We start from the raw sequence: 15,465 nt of genomic DNA on the forward strand, positions 1-15,465 counted from the left end.
TAACACCTTATATAGCAAGTTGGGGAACTGCACATAACTACAAGCCTCCCGTGCTTGTGACCTGACAGACCAGATGTTGTGGGGGGATATCCTTTTAGCCAAAACTTGATTCTACCCATTCATTCTGTGTGAGATAGTGCTGCTAATGTTCTTATTTTGCTGAACAATCAGCTTTGTCTATTAAAAGAAGTCAACCATAAGCAACATGAAGAGCTCCAACTCATTAAAAGGATTCCACAGTGATAAATGAATGCAACTAAAGTTGGTTTGGCAGGTGGGAGATACATACCAGGTTCATGGTTTCCCTAAAAATGAACTTATTTAATGCTCCTCTATGAAGAATACTATTCCAATCGAGTCTCCCGGACAGAAAGTTTTCCATGTATATGAAAATCAACTAGTTGGAAACAAAGTTGTTCCATAGTTTACCACCCTTTCTTCCAAAACACTATTTATTCTAGGATTTATTTGCAGCTTGCCTCATTTTTCAAATTTTAATTTCCAAATTTCAACTTTAAAATCTACAGTTTGCAGCTTTTGATATTAAATGATAAAAAGATGTAAAAATAGCACCTTGACCTCAACCAGTGAGAGCATTTCCCTTCTGAAAATTGTAATTTTAAGTATGGCAAACACACACTTCACTCAGTGAAACTGGAAAACAAGTAGTCCAAACATGTCCCCAAACCATCTAATATGGTTTACATTTGTAATAAAAGGGACAAAAACTCATCCACCTGTACCTGTTTGACACCATCATCCTGAATTTTTATTTGAAATCCTCATGTATGAAACCATAAGCCTTCATACAACTAATCCAAAACCAGAGTTACTGAAACTTGCCTCCAAACCCACTGGGTATGTCTTAACATATAGTAGTGCAAAATTCATACACAAAAGTCATTTCTCTCTGTAGACTTGGATGGTTCTCTTCTACAGCAACATAATATTTCCACAGCTATTTTTGGAGGTGTCACTCAGTTCTTTCAAGACAAAGCAGGAAAGTCCTCAGGGTCATCTGGGTTTGGAGCAGCAGTATGAATCTAAAGGGAAAAGCAAAAAGCAAAGCCAGATCAGTTAGATAAGAGCTGCGTATTTGTTTATTAAGAAGCACATAATTTTGGCTTTGTTCATTAAGTTGCTGCAATAGTCCAAGTACTATTTACTGTTAGGTTTATCCAAAATGTTTTAAACTAAACATTTGATTAATATTAAGGTTTTCTTTTTCTAGCTTTATTTATTCAACCTAGACTTTTGAAAATTCAGGGACTCAGGAATTATGTTCAATGGATCCAAGTAGTTTCTTAGGAAGGAGTAGGTTCTGAAGAAATATTTTTAAAAATGCCGATTTTTTGGTACATCTACACATCCTGTGATTTTTGCTGCCTCCTTTCTGTCCACGGACAGTGCCATTTTGATTAGGCAGCTGTATTAGAGCACTGAAGTAGCCAGAGATTAGAATTAGTACATGGTAATTACCATCACTCCTGGCCTTGGCCATGAGTTGTCAACTCTTCGGACACGCCCACGACCTCCTCGTGCTCCTCTGGCTCCTCTTCCAGGACGAGGCAGATTCCCAAAGTTAATGTCCAGTTGAGAAGTGATGTCATTTGCTGCTTTTCGGGAAAAGTGAGAATCATCCTCAAAATCTTCCTTCAGCACCTATAATAAAAATGCATCCACGTTTTTTAAGAAAGGCATGCTTGAATATCAAACAGCATTGAAGAAGGTGCAAAAAAAATCATTGATCAAAGGTTTCTAAAAGATTACTGAATCCAGTAATTTAATTAAATATTAATCCATGTTTTGTCCCAATGAATCTACAAAATTCCCTACATACTGAATAACAAATAATTCAAAACCCATGTAACAAGGGGACTTCTGGGTGGCGCTTCAGCGGCAAGGACGGTCAGATTTGACCACCGGCCCTTCGATCCTGTTGAAGCGGCGGAATAGCCGACGATCAGCTGTTCCACCGCTCGAAAACCCTTCTCCTCGGGCAAAGAGGGGAGGGGGAGCTTCCAGGTAGGGGTAGAGCTCCCCTAGACTCTCACCCATGAAAGGTGAGAGTCCCCCCGAAGCCTGGAAATGCTCCGGACAAAGGACTCTTCTGCTTTAGCAGAACAAGACGCTGAATCCACTCCTGCCGGATCTGATTGACATCTTGAGTGACGGTAGCAGCAGAGCTGACGCAGGAGCAAGATAAATATCAAGTACAAAGCTTTAACTCTGAAACTCAAACTCTCTTCCTGCTCCAACGATCGTTTTGAAAGAAGGGGAAGATGGCGCCTGACTGATTTTTTTTCTTTTTAACAAGAAGCGAAAGTGTTTTTCTTTAAAGTAAAGTGACTGTTTGAACTGAGTTGGAATATGTAAAATGGACTTTTAAACCTTAAAAGAGCTACTTATAATTTGGAGGTGCTAAAAAGTTATTTTTAAAACTTGGTTATTTCACAGTTTAACTACAAAGTATAAATGGACTAGAAAGTGAAAGTGTGTATTGAAAGTCATTAGTTGCAAAGATGGCTCCCAAACCGCATAGACCTGTTTTTAAAAGTGCGGAGGCATTGTTTGTTCAACAATCTGGAACGCAGTCTTTGAAGTTACCTCCCGAAGCTGCTGCATCTGTATTGACTTTAAAAGATTTACAATATGCTCTAAACGATGCTTTAAAAATTCAGTCTGAAAAAATATTTGAGAAGGTGGCAGAATTTATTGGAAAGGAGAGCAAGAAAATAAGGGAGGATACTTTGATGGCACTTCAAGTGTTTTCAGGCTGTATTGAGAATCTGGATGAATGTGTGGAAGAAGTGAACTAACAAAATAATCTGATGCTGGAGGCTAAAATGGGTGAAGTGGAGAATAAAATGGAAAAACTTGAAGATGAAATGATGATGATACAATATAGAGATATGGAATTCGCCCTGAGGATCAGAGGTTTGAAAGAAAATTCGCAGGAGAATCTGGTAGAGACGTTGGTGGATGCCCTGGCACCTATTTTGGGGTTTCAACTTGAGGATATTTGGATTGCTAAACAGGAAACTGCCAAGGGATGTGGTTGTGTATGTTACAAAGAGAAAGATTAGAAATGAGATCATTCAAATCTCTTATAATAAAAGACTTAAAGTGGCTAATCAGGAGGTTTTGATTCTGAAAGAGATTCCTCCAATGACTCAGCCTTCCATCCTTCCGAGGTAGGTAAAATGAGGACCCAGATTGTTGGGGGCAATTAAGCTGACTTTGTAATAATGCTGCTTGGGGGGGGGGGAAGCCCTAATAAGCAGGCATATACATAGAATGAAGGCTATTGCTAAGCTTGTAAGGTGCCCTGAGTCTTCGGAGAAGGGCAGGATATAAATGGAATTAAAATAAAAAATAAATAAATAATATAAGCAAGGTGGCCCTTGGATATCTTCTAAGCTTGTTAACCCTAGTGAGAATTATTTTATGAACTATGTTAAGATAGTACAGGTAGTCCTTGACTTACAGCAATTCATTTAATGACAGTTCGAAGTTTACAATGGCACTGGAAAAAGTGACCTATGACCATTTTTAACACAACCATTGCAGCATCCCCAAGGTCATGTGATCAAAATTCAGATGCTTGGCAACTGACTCATTTATGACGGTTGCAGTGTCCTGGGGTCATGTGATCCCTTTCTGTGATCTTACAGCTAAGTCAATGGGAAGCCAGATTCACTTAACAATCACGTTAACTAACTTAACTGCAGTGATTCACTTAACAACTGTGGCAAGAAACATTGTAAAATGGATCAAAATTCATTTAACAAATAGTTCGCTTAGCAACAAAAATCTTGGGTTCAATTGAGGTCGTAAGTCAAGGACTACCTGTATTAATTCTCCAGCAGGTTCAATTAAATGCTTTCTAAGTAATACGGAGAGAACAAGGCACAGCATACCTCTTAAGATTTGGATTTTTTCCCAAGGAACCATTTATTTATAAAAATTGGAGAAACCAACACTATTTTGCAAAAGATACTAGACTGAGTAATTTTTATGCCCAATGTTTTGTTTTATATACATTTTACAATACATACCAAATGAAATAATTTCCATTAATATAATGCTTTTTTTCTAAATCCTTCAATAGAAAAATAGTTTGAAATAGTTGTTCAAACAGAAGTTAATTAACTTAAATCACTGATGTTACAGCTTTTGCACAGGAAGCTGCTTGCTTCTTTCGAACTGAAAGATTTCTTAACCTTTTTTTTTCTATCATCCAGTACTTTGCAACTTTTGACTCAAGTTTTTCTTCAGACAAATTACTACAAATTGTAATTCAGGACAACTGTAATTGCATTTAACAATCTAAACACCACCTTGTATTCCCCCAGTACACGAATCACTTTTCTAAACTACTATATTCAAAACACAGTTTTGGCGCGCGACGCTGGCGGACGTGCTGGGAGAATCTCCCACTGCCGTCCGGTCTTACTCCTTCGCAGGACCCTGCAAAGGGTTAAAAGTCGCCTTGGAGGGGCAACCACCGCAAGGAGGCTAGCTCCCTGAGATCACAGAAGGGCGGCAGCCCTCCGTTTGATCCAGAGTTCTCCTCTGGCCCGAAGATCGGCCATGTTGGCCGATCACTAAGCCATTCCCTGCTGAAAGCCATAGCACCATCTAAGCACAATGAAGCAATCTGGAGGATTTGGGTGAGACTTTACCCTTCTTACTTCCCTAATCTCTTTCCTGTGGGACTTTCTTGGAAAATTCTCCCCCCTTTTCAAAAAATCGGTGGCTGCCTACCTGGGGATTTATAACTTTAAGGCCTCAAAAGAATTAATTAAGCTATTTTATTTTTGATTTTTGAAATTTTGGGGTAACTAAAAAAGGATTCTATATGCAAGTGAGGACATCTTGTGGCAAAACCTGGTATAGCAAGTAAACTTTTTTTTTTACTGAGATCTGGCTGTAACAGAGTTGCCCTTGACACTATCTTTAAAGATAAAAATTGGGAATACCTGGCACTGAAAACAACTTTTAGGAATAGTAGAGGTGGACATTTACTGGCTTTTCTTAAATTAGCCTCCACTAAAGGCCTATCTGCAAAATACTAAAGAAATGGAAGAATACATCCCACCAGTTGACTATAAACTCATTCTTGATACAATTTTGGCAATGACTGCAGAAATAAAAGCTAAACTTAAAGACAAATCGGACAGCATAAACTCACCTAATGAGACTCTGACTTCAACTGATGAACTGACAACTCAAAATCTAACAGAGGATGAGGAAATCACAACAAAATAGGGGACTTTAAAACACAGCAACTACAATCTACTGAGAGCATTGATGCCCAAACTTTGATCTCAACTATAAAACCTACAATCCAACAAATAACAGAAGCTGAAGAAAGCAATATTAAAATGGAGGATGCCAAAGACCATCAAATACAGTACATTAAGACTCTAACCAACTAAACAATAATTACAACACTAGACATGACCTCTTATCTAAGCCAGATGGATTTGAAAGAAGAAGATCAGATTGAATTAATGACAACTGTACTACGCCAAACAAGGAGATTGGACGTATTAGAACAAAAATTTAAGGGGTTCTTTTCTTTCAAAAATTGATAATTGGATGGTCTCTGTTAGCAAAGTACTTCTTGAGTTATTGGGAACCTTCACAGGCAAAAGCGTACTGAGAATAGTAAGAGTCACACAGTAACCACACAGATACACTGAGCTGTGATAAACAGAAAAATACTTTACTATTAGGTGTAAAAACAAAAACACAATCCGAATAAACAGTCCAGGTCATACACGAATAACAACAGATAAGCAACAGCAACAGTTCAGGGAGTATCCAAAATACAATGTCTTCTTACCGGTCTGAAGGTCAAGTACACAGTTCCTAAGGTTTAACACAGTAGTAAGCCAAAAAGCAAAAACAATGAGAGCAAAGAGAGAGAGAGAAGCCACGTTCCTAGCTCCCTCTTATGGCCATTGGAAAAACTTACACACCCATTGGCCAATTAGCATCTTAAGGTTATAACATCATGGTTTATATATTTCCAACCCAACCAGGTAGGCTATAACCATATGCCTAACATTCTCCCCTTTGGGTAGGATAATACATAACTTCTTATAATCTTAGGCCAATCTTTTCACAACTAGCCTTGTGTTTAACAGCACTTTGGACCTTAGTGAAATGGTCTGCGATATTCATATCAGTTGAACAATATTCTAGTTGTATTAGTTTGTCCTTGACACATTGTCTGACATTTAAGTAACGAAGATCTGTATGTTTGGATCTTGTTCTGACGGCAGCGTTAATTGCCATCTTTATCGCAGCTTGGTTGTCCTCATATACAATAAATGGATCCTTTACAGTTAAGCCCATGTCCAACAATAATTGTTTGTACACCAGCAATTCTGTACATAAAACCGATAAACATGAAAATTCAGCTTTCATCGTAGACAGACTTATGTGCTTCTGTCTGATGGATTTCCATCCAATTATAGAATCACCCAACATTATAGCCAACCCTGAAGTTGATTTACGAGTGCTTGTATCAGAGGCAAAATTTGCGTCTGCATAGGCTGTGAGAATTAACTCACGATTTGGCTCTAAATATAACAAGTAGTGAATAGACTGCTTCAAATATCTCAATACCCGTTTAGCCGCTTGCCAGTGTCTGACAGTCAGTTCATTATTGTATCTTGCTAATTGGTTGACACTGTAAGAAATGTCTGGTCTTGTCCAATTACTCAGATACATAAGACTACCTATTAAGGATTGGTATATAGTTTTATCAAAAACAGGACTTTCAATATTAGTGTCCTTAAAATCCAGAGCCATCGGAGTCTTTGTTGGTTTACAAAGCTCCATGTTATATCCTTTTAACAACTGAGTTATTTTACTGGCTTGTGAAACCTTGAAACCTCTGTCTTTACAATATCTAGCCCCAAATAGTGGCTTATCTCCCCTAGGTTTCTAATTGTAAATTTCTTTTGCAAACATGGAATGATGTTTTGTGCTTCTTGCTCAGTTTTTGTTATTATTGTAATATCATCAGTAAACAGCAGAAGTAAAGACAATACTCCATTATATTTTCTCCTAAACTGGCTACGAAACCTATCGCATCCAACTCATTGACTATACACTTATTCCACTCAAAACCCGATTGTTTTAAGCCACAGAGGCTTTTCTTTAACTTCCAACAATCGTTTTCTATATCCTTGGTCACTCCTGGTGGTGTTCTTAAATAAATGGTGTGTTGTAATGGAGCATGTAGGTATGCAGTTTCCACGTCTACATGATTTACTGTATATCGGTTTTTAGCCGCCCACACTAAAGCTGCTCTTAAAGTAGTTACCCTCAGACTAGGTGCAAACACCTCATCATAGTCCTCGGTGGTTTGAGCAAAACCTTGTGCTACTAATCGTGCCTTATGGGTAACAGTCCCATCTACACCCTTCTTTACTTTGTATATCCATTTGCAACCTATTCCATGCTCACCAGGTGGCAGTTTTGCTTTTTCATAGACCTTTAGATCCTGCAAAGACTTTAACTCCCTATCAATCGCAGCCTTCCATGCTTTCTATTCCTTTTCACGATACATCCTAATTTCATCATAATTAGAAGGCTCTAAGTCAATTTGGCATATCACACTGGCCTCATAGTGATCAGGTGGACGCCTGTTGCGCGTTGAACGCCTAAGTTGTACAGGGCTTTGTATTGATGTCTCCTCTTCTTCCTCCTTTATCTCCCCTATCGAATCTTCATCTTTTACAGGTACAGAAGATGTATTATCATTTCTAGTTATGTTATCAGGGGAGCTTTTAAATACAAGAGGATCAGTATTAACATTTTCTTACTCCAGCCTATCCCAACCAACATGCTCAAGGAATTTGGCACTTGCACTACAATATATATTAGTGGTGCCTTGTTCCCCAAAACGATAAGATTTATTCATATCCCACAAAAAACAATTGCCTTGCCCTATGCTGGCCTTTACTCCTGAGTTGTGCAGGAATGTGAACCCATGCTGGGGTGCCAAACGTGTGCAGGTAACCCAGGTCTGGTTTTCTGCCATGCCATAACGTGTATGGTATTTTACCAGTAGAAGATTTCACCATGACATTTAGGACATGGTTTGCACATTTTGCCGCCTCCCCCCCCATAGTCTATCTGTTAAGCCAGAATCTGTTAACATAGTGCTTGTCATAGCTTGTAACGTTTTCCCACGTCTCTTAACAAATGCATTGTGTTGAGGCCTGTAAGGGGCTGAACGCTTGTGCTCAATGCCGACTGATTGTAGCATATCTACAAAACGCCTGTTAGTGAATTCAGTGCCATTATCAGCTATTATACACTGAACTTTTCGCTTTTTCTCTCTACAAACTTAAGCCAATTTGAAAAATGTTGGAACGTGTCTGCCTTTAAGTAGGTAACAAAACCCATAACGAGAGTTATGATCCATGATGCTTAGAACAAAATATGATCCCCCTAAACTAGGCTTCATGGGGCCGATAAGATCTGCAAATACAACTTCCAAAGGGACAATGGTCTTGAAACCGTTTAAACTGTTTGCAGGAGTTGCCTTGCTCTTTTCCTGATTACATGCATTGCAATTCAGGTATCTCTTACACGGCTTCAGTCTTATTCCTTTCACTAATTCAATAGTCCTACGTAGTGCGGTAAAGTTCACATGCCCTAACTGTCGATGAAGCAAATGTATGCACTCATCATGCGGCTTCTTGTTCTCACATATAGAGTTCGCATTAGTCGTTTTAACCGGGTTGCCAGTGAGAACAAACAAACCATTTTTTAGGTTGGCAGTAACACAGGTTCCATTCCTCTCCATAATACATTTCTCCCCCTTGAACGTCACCACAAACCCAGCCTTAACCAATGCCTTTACAGATAAAAGGTTAAATCGTAGTTTCGGCACATACAGCATTGGTAAACGTTCGTCAATATATGGACAGTATGCATTACCTTCACCAGAGGCCTTCATCCTCCAACCATTGGCCAGTGAAACATGTTGATTGCTGCGTTTCATATGGACAAAACCCTCTTTGACTTGGTGATACATTGAGAAGCCCCACTATCAACCACCCACAGATCGTTGTATATGGTTGTTGGTTCACCAGAAACAGCCAAACCAATGTCCTTCTTTGTCTTCCTACTGCTATCCACATTCTGTTTTCTACCATTCCTACAGAACCTAGCTATATGCCCTTTAGCCCCACAAGAATAGCATTTCTTAACAGTATAAGCAGTAGTATAGTGATGTTCCTCTTGTGGAGATGGCTCTCTCTGCTGGTCTCTGTCTTGCCTCCTTCTGGACTCCTCCAGCAATCTTCTGGTTATCCCTGGCAGTGTCATCTCATCTTTGGACAGGACTTCCAAAGAAGATATGTATGCATCATAACTGTCGTCTAAGGAGGACAGGATGAGATAAACCTGATGCAGCTCTGAAAAAATCAGTTCTTTCTCGTGTAGCTTTTGCAGAGCTGTCTTCATGAAGTTCAAATGGGCTAACATATCCCCATTCTTTTGAAGACGAGCCCTAAACAGTTTACGTGTGAGGTGTATGTGTGCGCCCAGACTATCACAAACGTAGATATGTCGCAAAGTGGCACAACACCTAGCAGCAGACACCTCACCACGAATATGGACAAGCTGCTGGTCATTCAGTGTTAGTCCAATTATGCATAGAGCCTTTTCATTGTCACGGTTAAACTTGGCTATCTTCTGTGCATCGTCCTCATCTTCTGGATCCCAAGCAGTCACATCTGGAGGGTCATCAACTACAGCCCATAGTCCTTCCTTGCGCAGCAGCAAGCAACACTTTGTCGACCATGTAAAGTAGTTGGTCCCATCCAACCGGGTTATCCAGGAGATGCCTGACAACTGTTCTTGTGCCATTTTTACACCGGATAGCTAACACAAACTCAGCTATGATACTGTGTGTACTAACTCTCAGTACGTACCTGGGCCGATAACCAATGTTAGCAAAGTGCTTCTTGAGTTATCAGGAACCTTCACAGGCAAAAGCGTACTAAGAATAGTAAGAGTCACACAGTAACCACACAGATACACTGAGCTGTGATAAACAGAAAAATACTTTACCATTAGGTGTAAAAACAAAAACACAATCCGAATAAACAGTCCAGGTCATACACGAATAACAACAGATAAGCAACAGCAACAGTTCAGGGAGTATCCAAAATACAATGTCTTCTTACCAGTCTGAAGGTCAAGTACACAGTTCCTAAGGTTTAACACAGAAGTAAGCCAAAAAGCAAAAACAATGAGAGCAAAGAGAGAGAAGCCACATTCCTAGCTCCCTCTTATGGCCGTTGGAAAAACTTACACACCCATTGGCCAATAAGCACCTTAAGGTTATAACATCATGGTTTATATATTTCCAACCCAACCAGGTAGGCTATAACCAGTCTCCCTGGATTCAAACAACGTGTGTAGGAAGAAAGGGAGACACATTTAAGAAGTTAAAGGCAACGATATGGAAGCCTGCCTGGCACAAGAAGAAAGCGAGAGTTAGATTTAAAAAATGATTTATTGCTTTTTGTTGTTGTTGTTGTTGTTGTAAATGTGGGGATTGGCAATAATAAAGCATAAATTCTCTTTTAATGGGCCAAGGGGAACTGTTACAAGAAGTAAACTGATTTTATATTTAAGATTTAGATTTTTAAGGGAATGAAAATTAGCCACAAACAATAAAACATACTTTGTCAATTATAGATCAACTGTAAGGATGATAAATAGAATACGTATGCATTTAGATAGGGAAACTATTATATAATGAAATAGATTAGTTATTAGAACATAACTTTGAATTATATATTTTGCAATGACATATAATAAAAGATATTATTTTATCAATTGATGAAATATTAGGGGGATAAATGGAATATACTTGTTACAATGATATAGCTTAACATTTTTTTCTCTTTTTTATGGCTTAAGAGGAATCTTTAAAAGATATTCACTGATTTATACTTAATTTTTAGACTTCTAAGGGAAAAGAAAGCTACTTATTAGAACTGATTTATACTATTAAGATGTTCAACAGAACTAACCTGTATAAAATAAGAATGTATTGAAATGAACAATGTATCTATTTTGGACAGGAGAGTTACTATATATTGAAATGGGGAAATGTGGGCTACCCAAAAACTAAATTTTCATTTATATATTATAGGCTATTTTAGAACATCATTGCAATTAGGTAAAACTCAAAAACAGGACATGGATATGTATAAGTGAAAATACTCTGAAAATTGTTTTAATTGATTGTATTACAACTAAAAATGTATTAATTTGATTAATTTGTCTATGTTATTATAACTAAGGGAATTGGAGAGGGAATTTTTGTTGATGTAATTTCAGCTATTTACAAATGATTCTGTTATTTGATATTGTTTACTTTTAACTACCCAAACACCATATTGCTTCATAAAGATCTGGATGTAAAATTAAAAAATTAATAAAACTTGTATTTTTTAAAAAAACACAGTTTAGAATGAAATATGGTTAAGACTAATACATCTTCCAACTAGAAACAGTGCATCAAGAGCCAAATAACTTCTTTAAATATTTTTTAAAAATGCCCCAGAAATACAGAGGACATTACAGAGACATTCTAAATTCTAAATTCTATGACTCATGTCGCAATAGTGAAACACAACACCAAAACCAGTCTCAAGAGATGGCGATTTTCCACAGACACTTTCTCAAAAAAAATGTTCTTTGGTAAGCTAAGAAAGCAGCTGCTGGTACATGGCCATTCATTAGCTGATTTTTAAGCACTGAAACTCAACTACACTGGCCAACAAAACTTGAAAAATACTGATATTTCTCTAGTAACCTCCTTGCGAACATTTCTATGCATGTATGTAAGTATGTGTATGTAAAACATATCTAGAGGATTCTTCACAAATTGACCAGAGTGGGAAAGAAAGAAGCTCAATTCATTCTAGCATTGATGGAGTCATGTTACATCAATGCAGCTCTGTGCAGTTTAATATATATGCACACGGCTTCATTCTTTCATGTGAACATAAGGCAGTCAGAGTGAAATCCATTGTTAATTCTCCCTTTCTCTCTGCTGAACATCCTGCTAAAGAGCATACTCAGCAGTGGGCTGTAAACTAGAAATTTAAACTGAACAAATAATATTGAAGATCCACAAATCGGAAACGGTAGCAAAAATTATTCTCTTACTGCTATAAATGAAGTATAGAAAAAAGTCTGTGTTCTGGACATTTTTTTAAAAAAAAATGGTCTGTGGCTGAGATATGTTCTAGTAGTATTTTTCAATCTATTCAGTCCCTAGCTTTAAATTTCAATTTAGTACACCTAGAAATGTTAACAGATTTGAAATGAAGAGCGCTCTAAATGCTAAGGTAATACTTACATCATCTCTATATTTTGACTTATGAATTACCACTGCTTTGGAAGGAACAGTGGTTTCTGGCTTCCGGATGTTGAATTCGGGCTTTGGTCGATTTTGTTCCTGAAGATTTTTCCATTCATCCAATGTCATCTCTTGAACTACCTCTTCCACTGGCTCTCCTTCAGCAATTCTAAGGGTTTATAGTTGTAAAGTAAAAACCATTAGCCTGTGAAACGCCAGTGAGAGAAAGATAAAATACAATTTAAATGAAAGCAGCTACTTGAATTTCTATAGAACAGGGGTCTTCAAACTTGGCCCTTTTATGACTTGTGGACTTCAACTCCCAGAATTCCTCAGCTAGCGTGCCTGGCTGAGGAAATCTGGGAGTTGAAGTCCACAAGTTATAAAAGGGCCAAGTTTGAAGACCCCTGCTATAGAACATTAAATGGTTCCTTTCTTTCCACATGATGGGCTACTAAGCGTGTAGAAATAGAATAGCTTGGAGGACCTCTATTCAACCAGTCAGGTCTGTTCTCTTCAAACATATTCTTGTCCCTATCCACTCGAGACCAGATATTCGGTATCTTTTTTTTTTTTTTATTGAAAAGTTTTAAAATACAATTTTCCTTTAAAAAACCCACCTTCCCCCTCCCTGCTCCCCCCCTACCTCCCCCCAACCTCCCTCCCTCCTCCCCTCCCTCCATCCCCCCTCCCCCCCCGACTTCCCAGAGCTAAATACAAGGTATATATCTATAAAAAGGCAATCATAACCATATACTACCCACTATAAAGTCTAAAATCCATTACTCTCTAGCTTATATAGGATAAGACACACCTTAACAATATTAACTATATATAAAAAACTAGAATAAAAAAGAAAAAAAAAACGAAAGAAGACTTATTCGAATGCTACATAAAACTTCTTAACCCTATACTTGTTCTGGATAAACTCAATCCATTTTCTCCATTCCATAATATAGCGTTCTTGCGAATGATCTTTCAAATAGGCCGAAATCTTCGCCATCTCTGCCAGGTTGGAAACCTTTAAAATCCACTCTTCTATGGTCGGCAATTCCTCTTTCTTCCAATATTGGCCTATCAGAAGTCTTGCTGCCGTAATTAGGTTCAACATCAACTTAGTGTCCACAACTGTAGCGTCTGCAATTATTCCCAACAAAAAAAGTTGCGGACAAAACTTTATCCTCTGTTTAAAAATCTTCTGCATATTCCACCAGACTTTTATCCAAAAAGCCTTGACCTTCTTACATGTCCACCATATGTGAAAATATGTTGCATCTTCATCACCACACCTCCAACATTTAGGCTGGTAATTCGGATACATACTTGCAAGCTTTTTAGGATCTAAATGCCATCTATAAAACATTTTGTAAAAATTCTCTCTTAGATTTTGAGCTTGAGTAAATTTTACGTTCCTCACCCAAATCTTTTCCCACATGTCCATTGTAATAACTTCCTGGATGTTTTGGGCCCATTTTATCATACAATCCTTAACAAGCTCTGTCTCTGAATCAATCTCTATCAATGCAAGATATATCCGTTTGATATGTGCTGGTCCCTGATTTCTAACTTGCTTTATCAAATTTTCATCAGTCATTGTAAAACCATTTTTCTGGTCTTCTTTCCACCTGGCCCGTAGCTGAATATATTGAAACCAGTTTTGAACAACCTTCTCTTCTCGCAAGAGGCTATATGACTTCAAACACCAGACATTTCTTTCCAAAGTTAGAATCTCCTTGTACGTAGTCACATCATGTTTGAAGCCAGCATGTATATTTTCTATTGCGTGTTTTGGAATTGCCCACAATGGTATACCAGATATTCGGTATCTTGTAGTTCACCATAGGATCAGTCTGCATCAGGCTATTTTGGTAGGGTTGGGAGACAAACCTTTTCCTCAGTAAGATGCTTTCCTTCCGTGCCCCATTTGCATATTTTTGGACCTTTTCTAAATATGTTTTTTCTCAACAAACTCTTTTGATAAGAAAGCTATGAGGACTTCACTCCTACTGTATTAAAAGGAAAATAAGCACTTTGAACACAGTACACAGCAAACTAGTTTCTGGTTTTAAACTTTTGAAGGCATGTGGGAGCTCAACATAATTGCCACGGAATGAGGGCTTGCTTATTCAAACGTTGGTCGGTTTTGTAGACATAGCTAAACATAGAAAGTAAAGGAATAGGTTATCCCCCTTCCTCTTATCACCTAAACTAGGGGTGTCCAACCATGGCAACTTTAACACTTGTGGACTTCAACTCTCAGAATTCCCCAGCCAGCATGACTTAAACTGTTTTCCTAGCCAGCTGTATACATTTCCTAACAAAGCAGTTGTTGAAGCCAGAGGGAGACCATGATGATGAAGAAGATGCCAAAGAGACTACTTTGAAGCATACCAGATTAATTCATTCATTAAAAAGAGAAATGAAAGCAATGTAGAGCACGGGTGTCAAACTCGCCACGTCATGTGACGTGTCACGACGTATCGCAACTCTTTTTGCATTGCCGGCAATGGGGTGGGTGCGGCTTCATTATGATGAAACCGGCCTGTGGGCTGGCAGTTTGACACCCCTGATGTAGAGGGATGAGCTAACAAAGGTTCATAGAACATCATGTTGCCTATAGCTTATGTAGCATAGCACATAAAAATGTTTGCAACACATAGAATGTGCTTTCTTGCTAAACCTATTATCTGTTCAATGTTAGTAAATTTAAGGCTTATTTGGTTAGGAAATGTCTACAGCTGGCCAGGAAAACCCGTTTATATCAGACATTTGCTCTACATTTTGTGGGTGTATATCAAAAATTACACTACGGTTTTGCTATCTCTTATCTGCTTCCTGCATATCTTAGCAATCCTGGTGTATAATCTCCCTCATTTAGTAGGCTGAAATGTTTAGGACTTAAAATACTGTATGTCTTGTTACAATCTCTGGCAGCCTTCCTCAACCTAGATCCATCTAGGATATTGAGGAGTATAGATTCAAATTTTCACTTGGTTGCAAAACTCACTTGGTTACTCTGAGCTAATCACTCTTTTTCAGACCAATATACTTTA

The 15,465-nt window shown here is 38.1% G+C and overlaps 1 protein-coding gene across 1 annotated transcript in view; it reads right to left on the bottom strand.

The window, feature by feature from the left end:
- Positions 1-23: 23 nt before the first annotated feature.
- Positions 24-15,465, bottom strand: part of HABP4 (hyaluronan binding protein 4) — a 31,914-nt gene continuing 16,472 nt past the window's right edge. Inside the window, exons 6-8 of the mRNA XM_081320838.1 lie at positions 12,413-12,581; positions 1,480-1,662; positions 24-1,043 (exon numbers count right to left, since the gene is read on the bottom strand). Coding sequence (XP_081176964.1) covers positions 987-1,043; positions 1,480-1,662; positions 12,413-12,581 — 409 coding nt within the window. The 3' untranslated portion in view covers positions 24-986. The remainder of the gene's footprint in view (positions 1,044-1,479; positions 1,663-12,412; positions 12,582-15,465) is intronic.

Source organism: Vipera berus (assembly GCF_964194415.1).
Source record: "Vipera berus genome assembly, chromosome: 2".
Lineage (NCBI taxonomy): Eukaryota > Metazoa > Chordata > Lepidosauria > Squamata > Viperidae > Vipera > Vipera berus.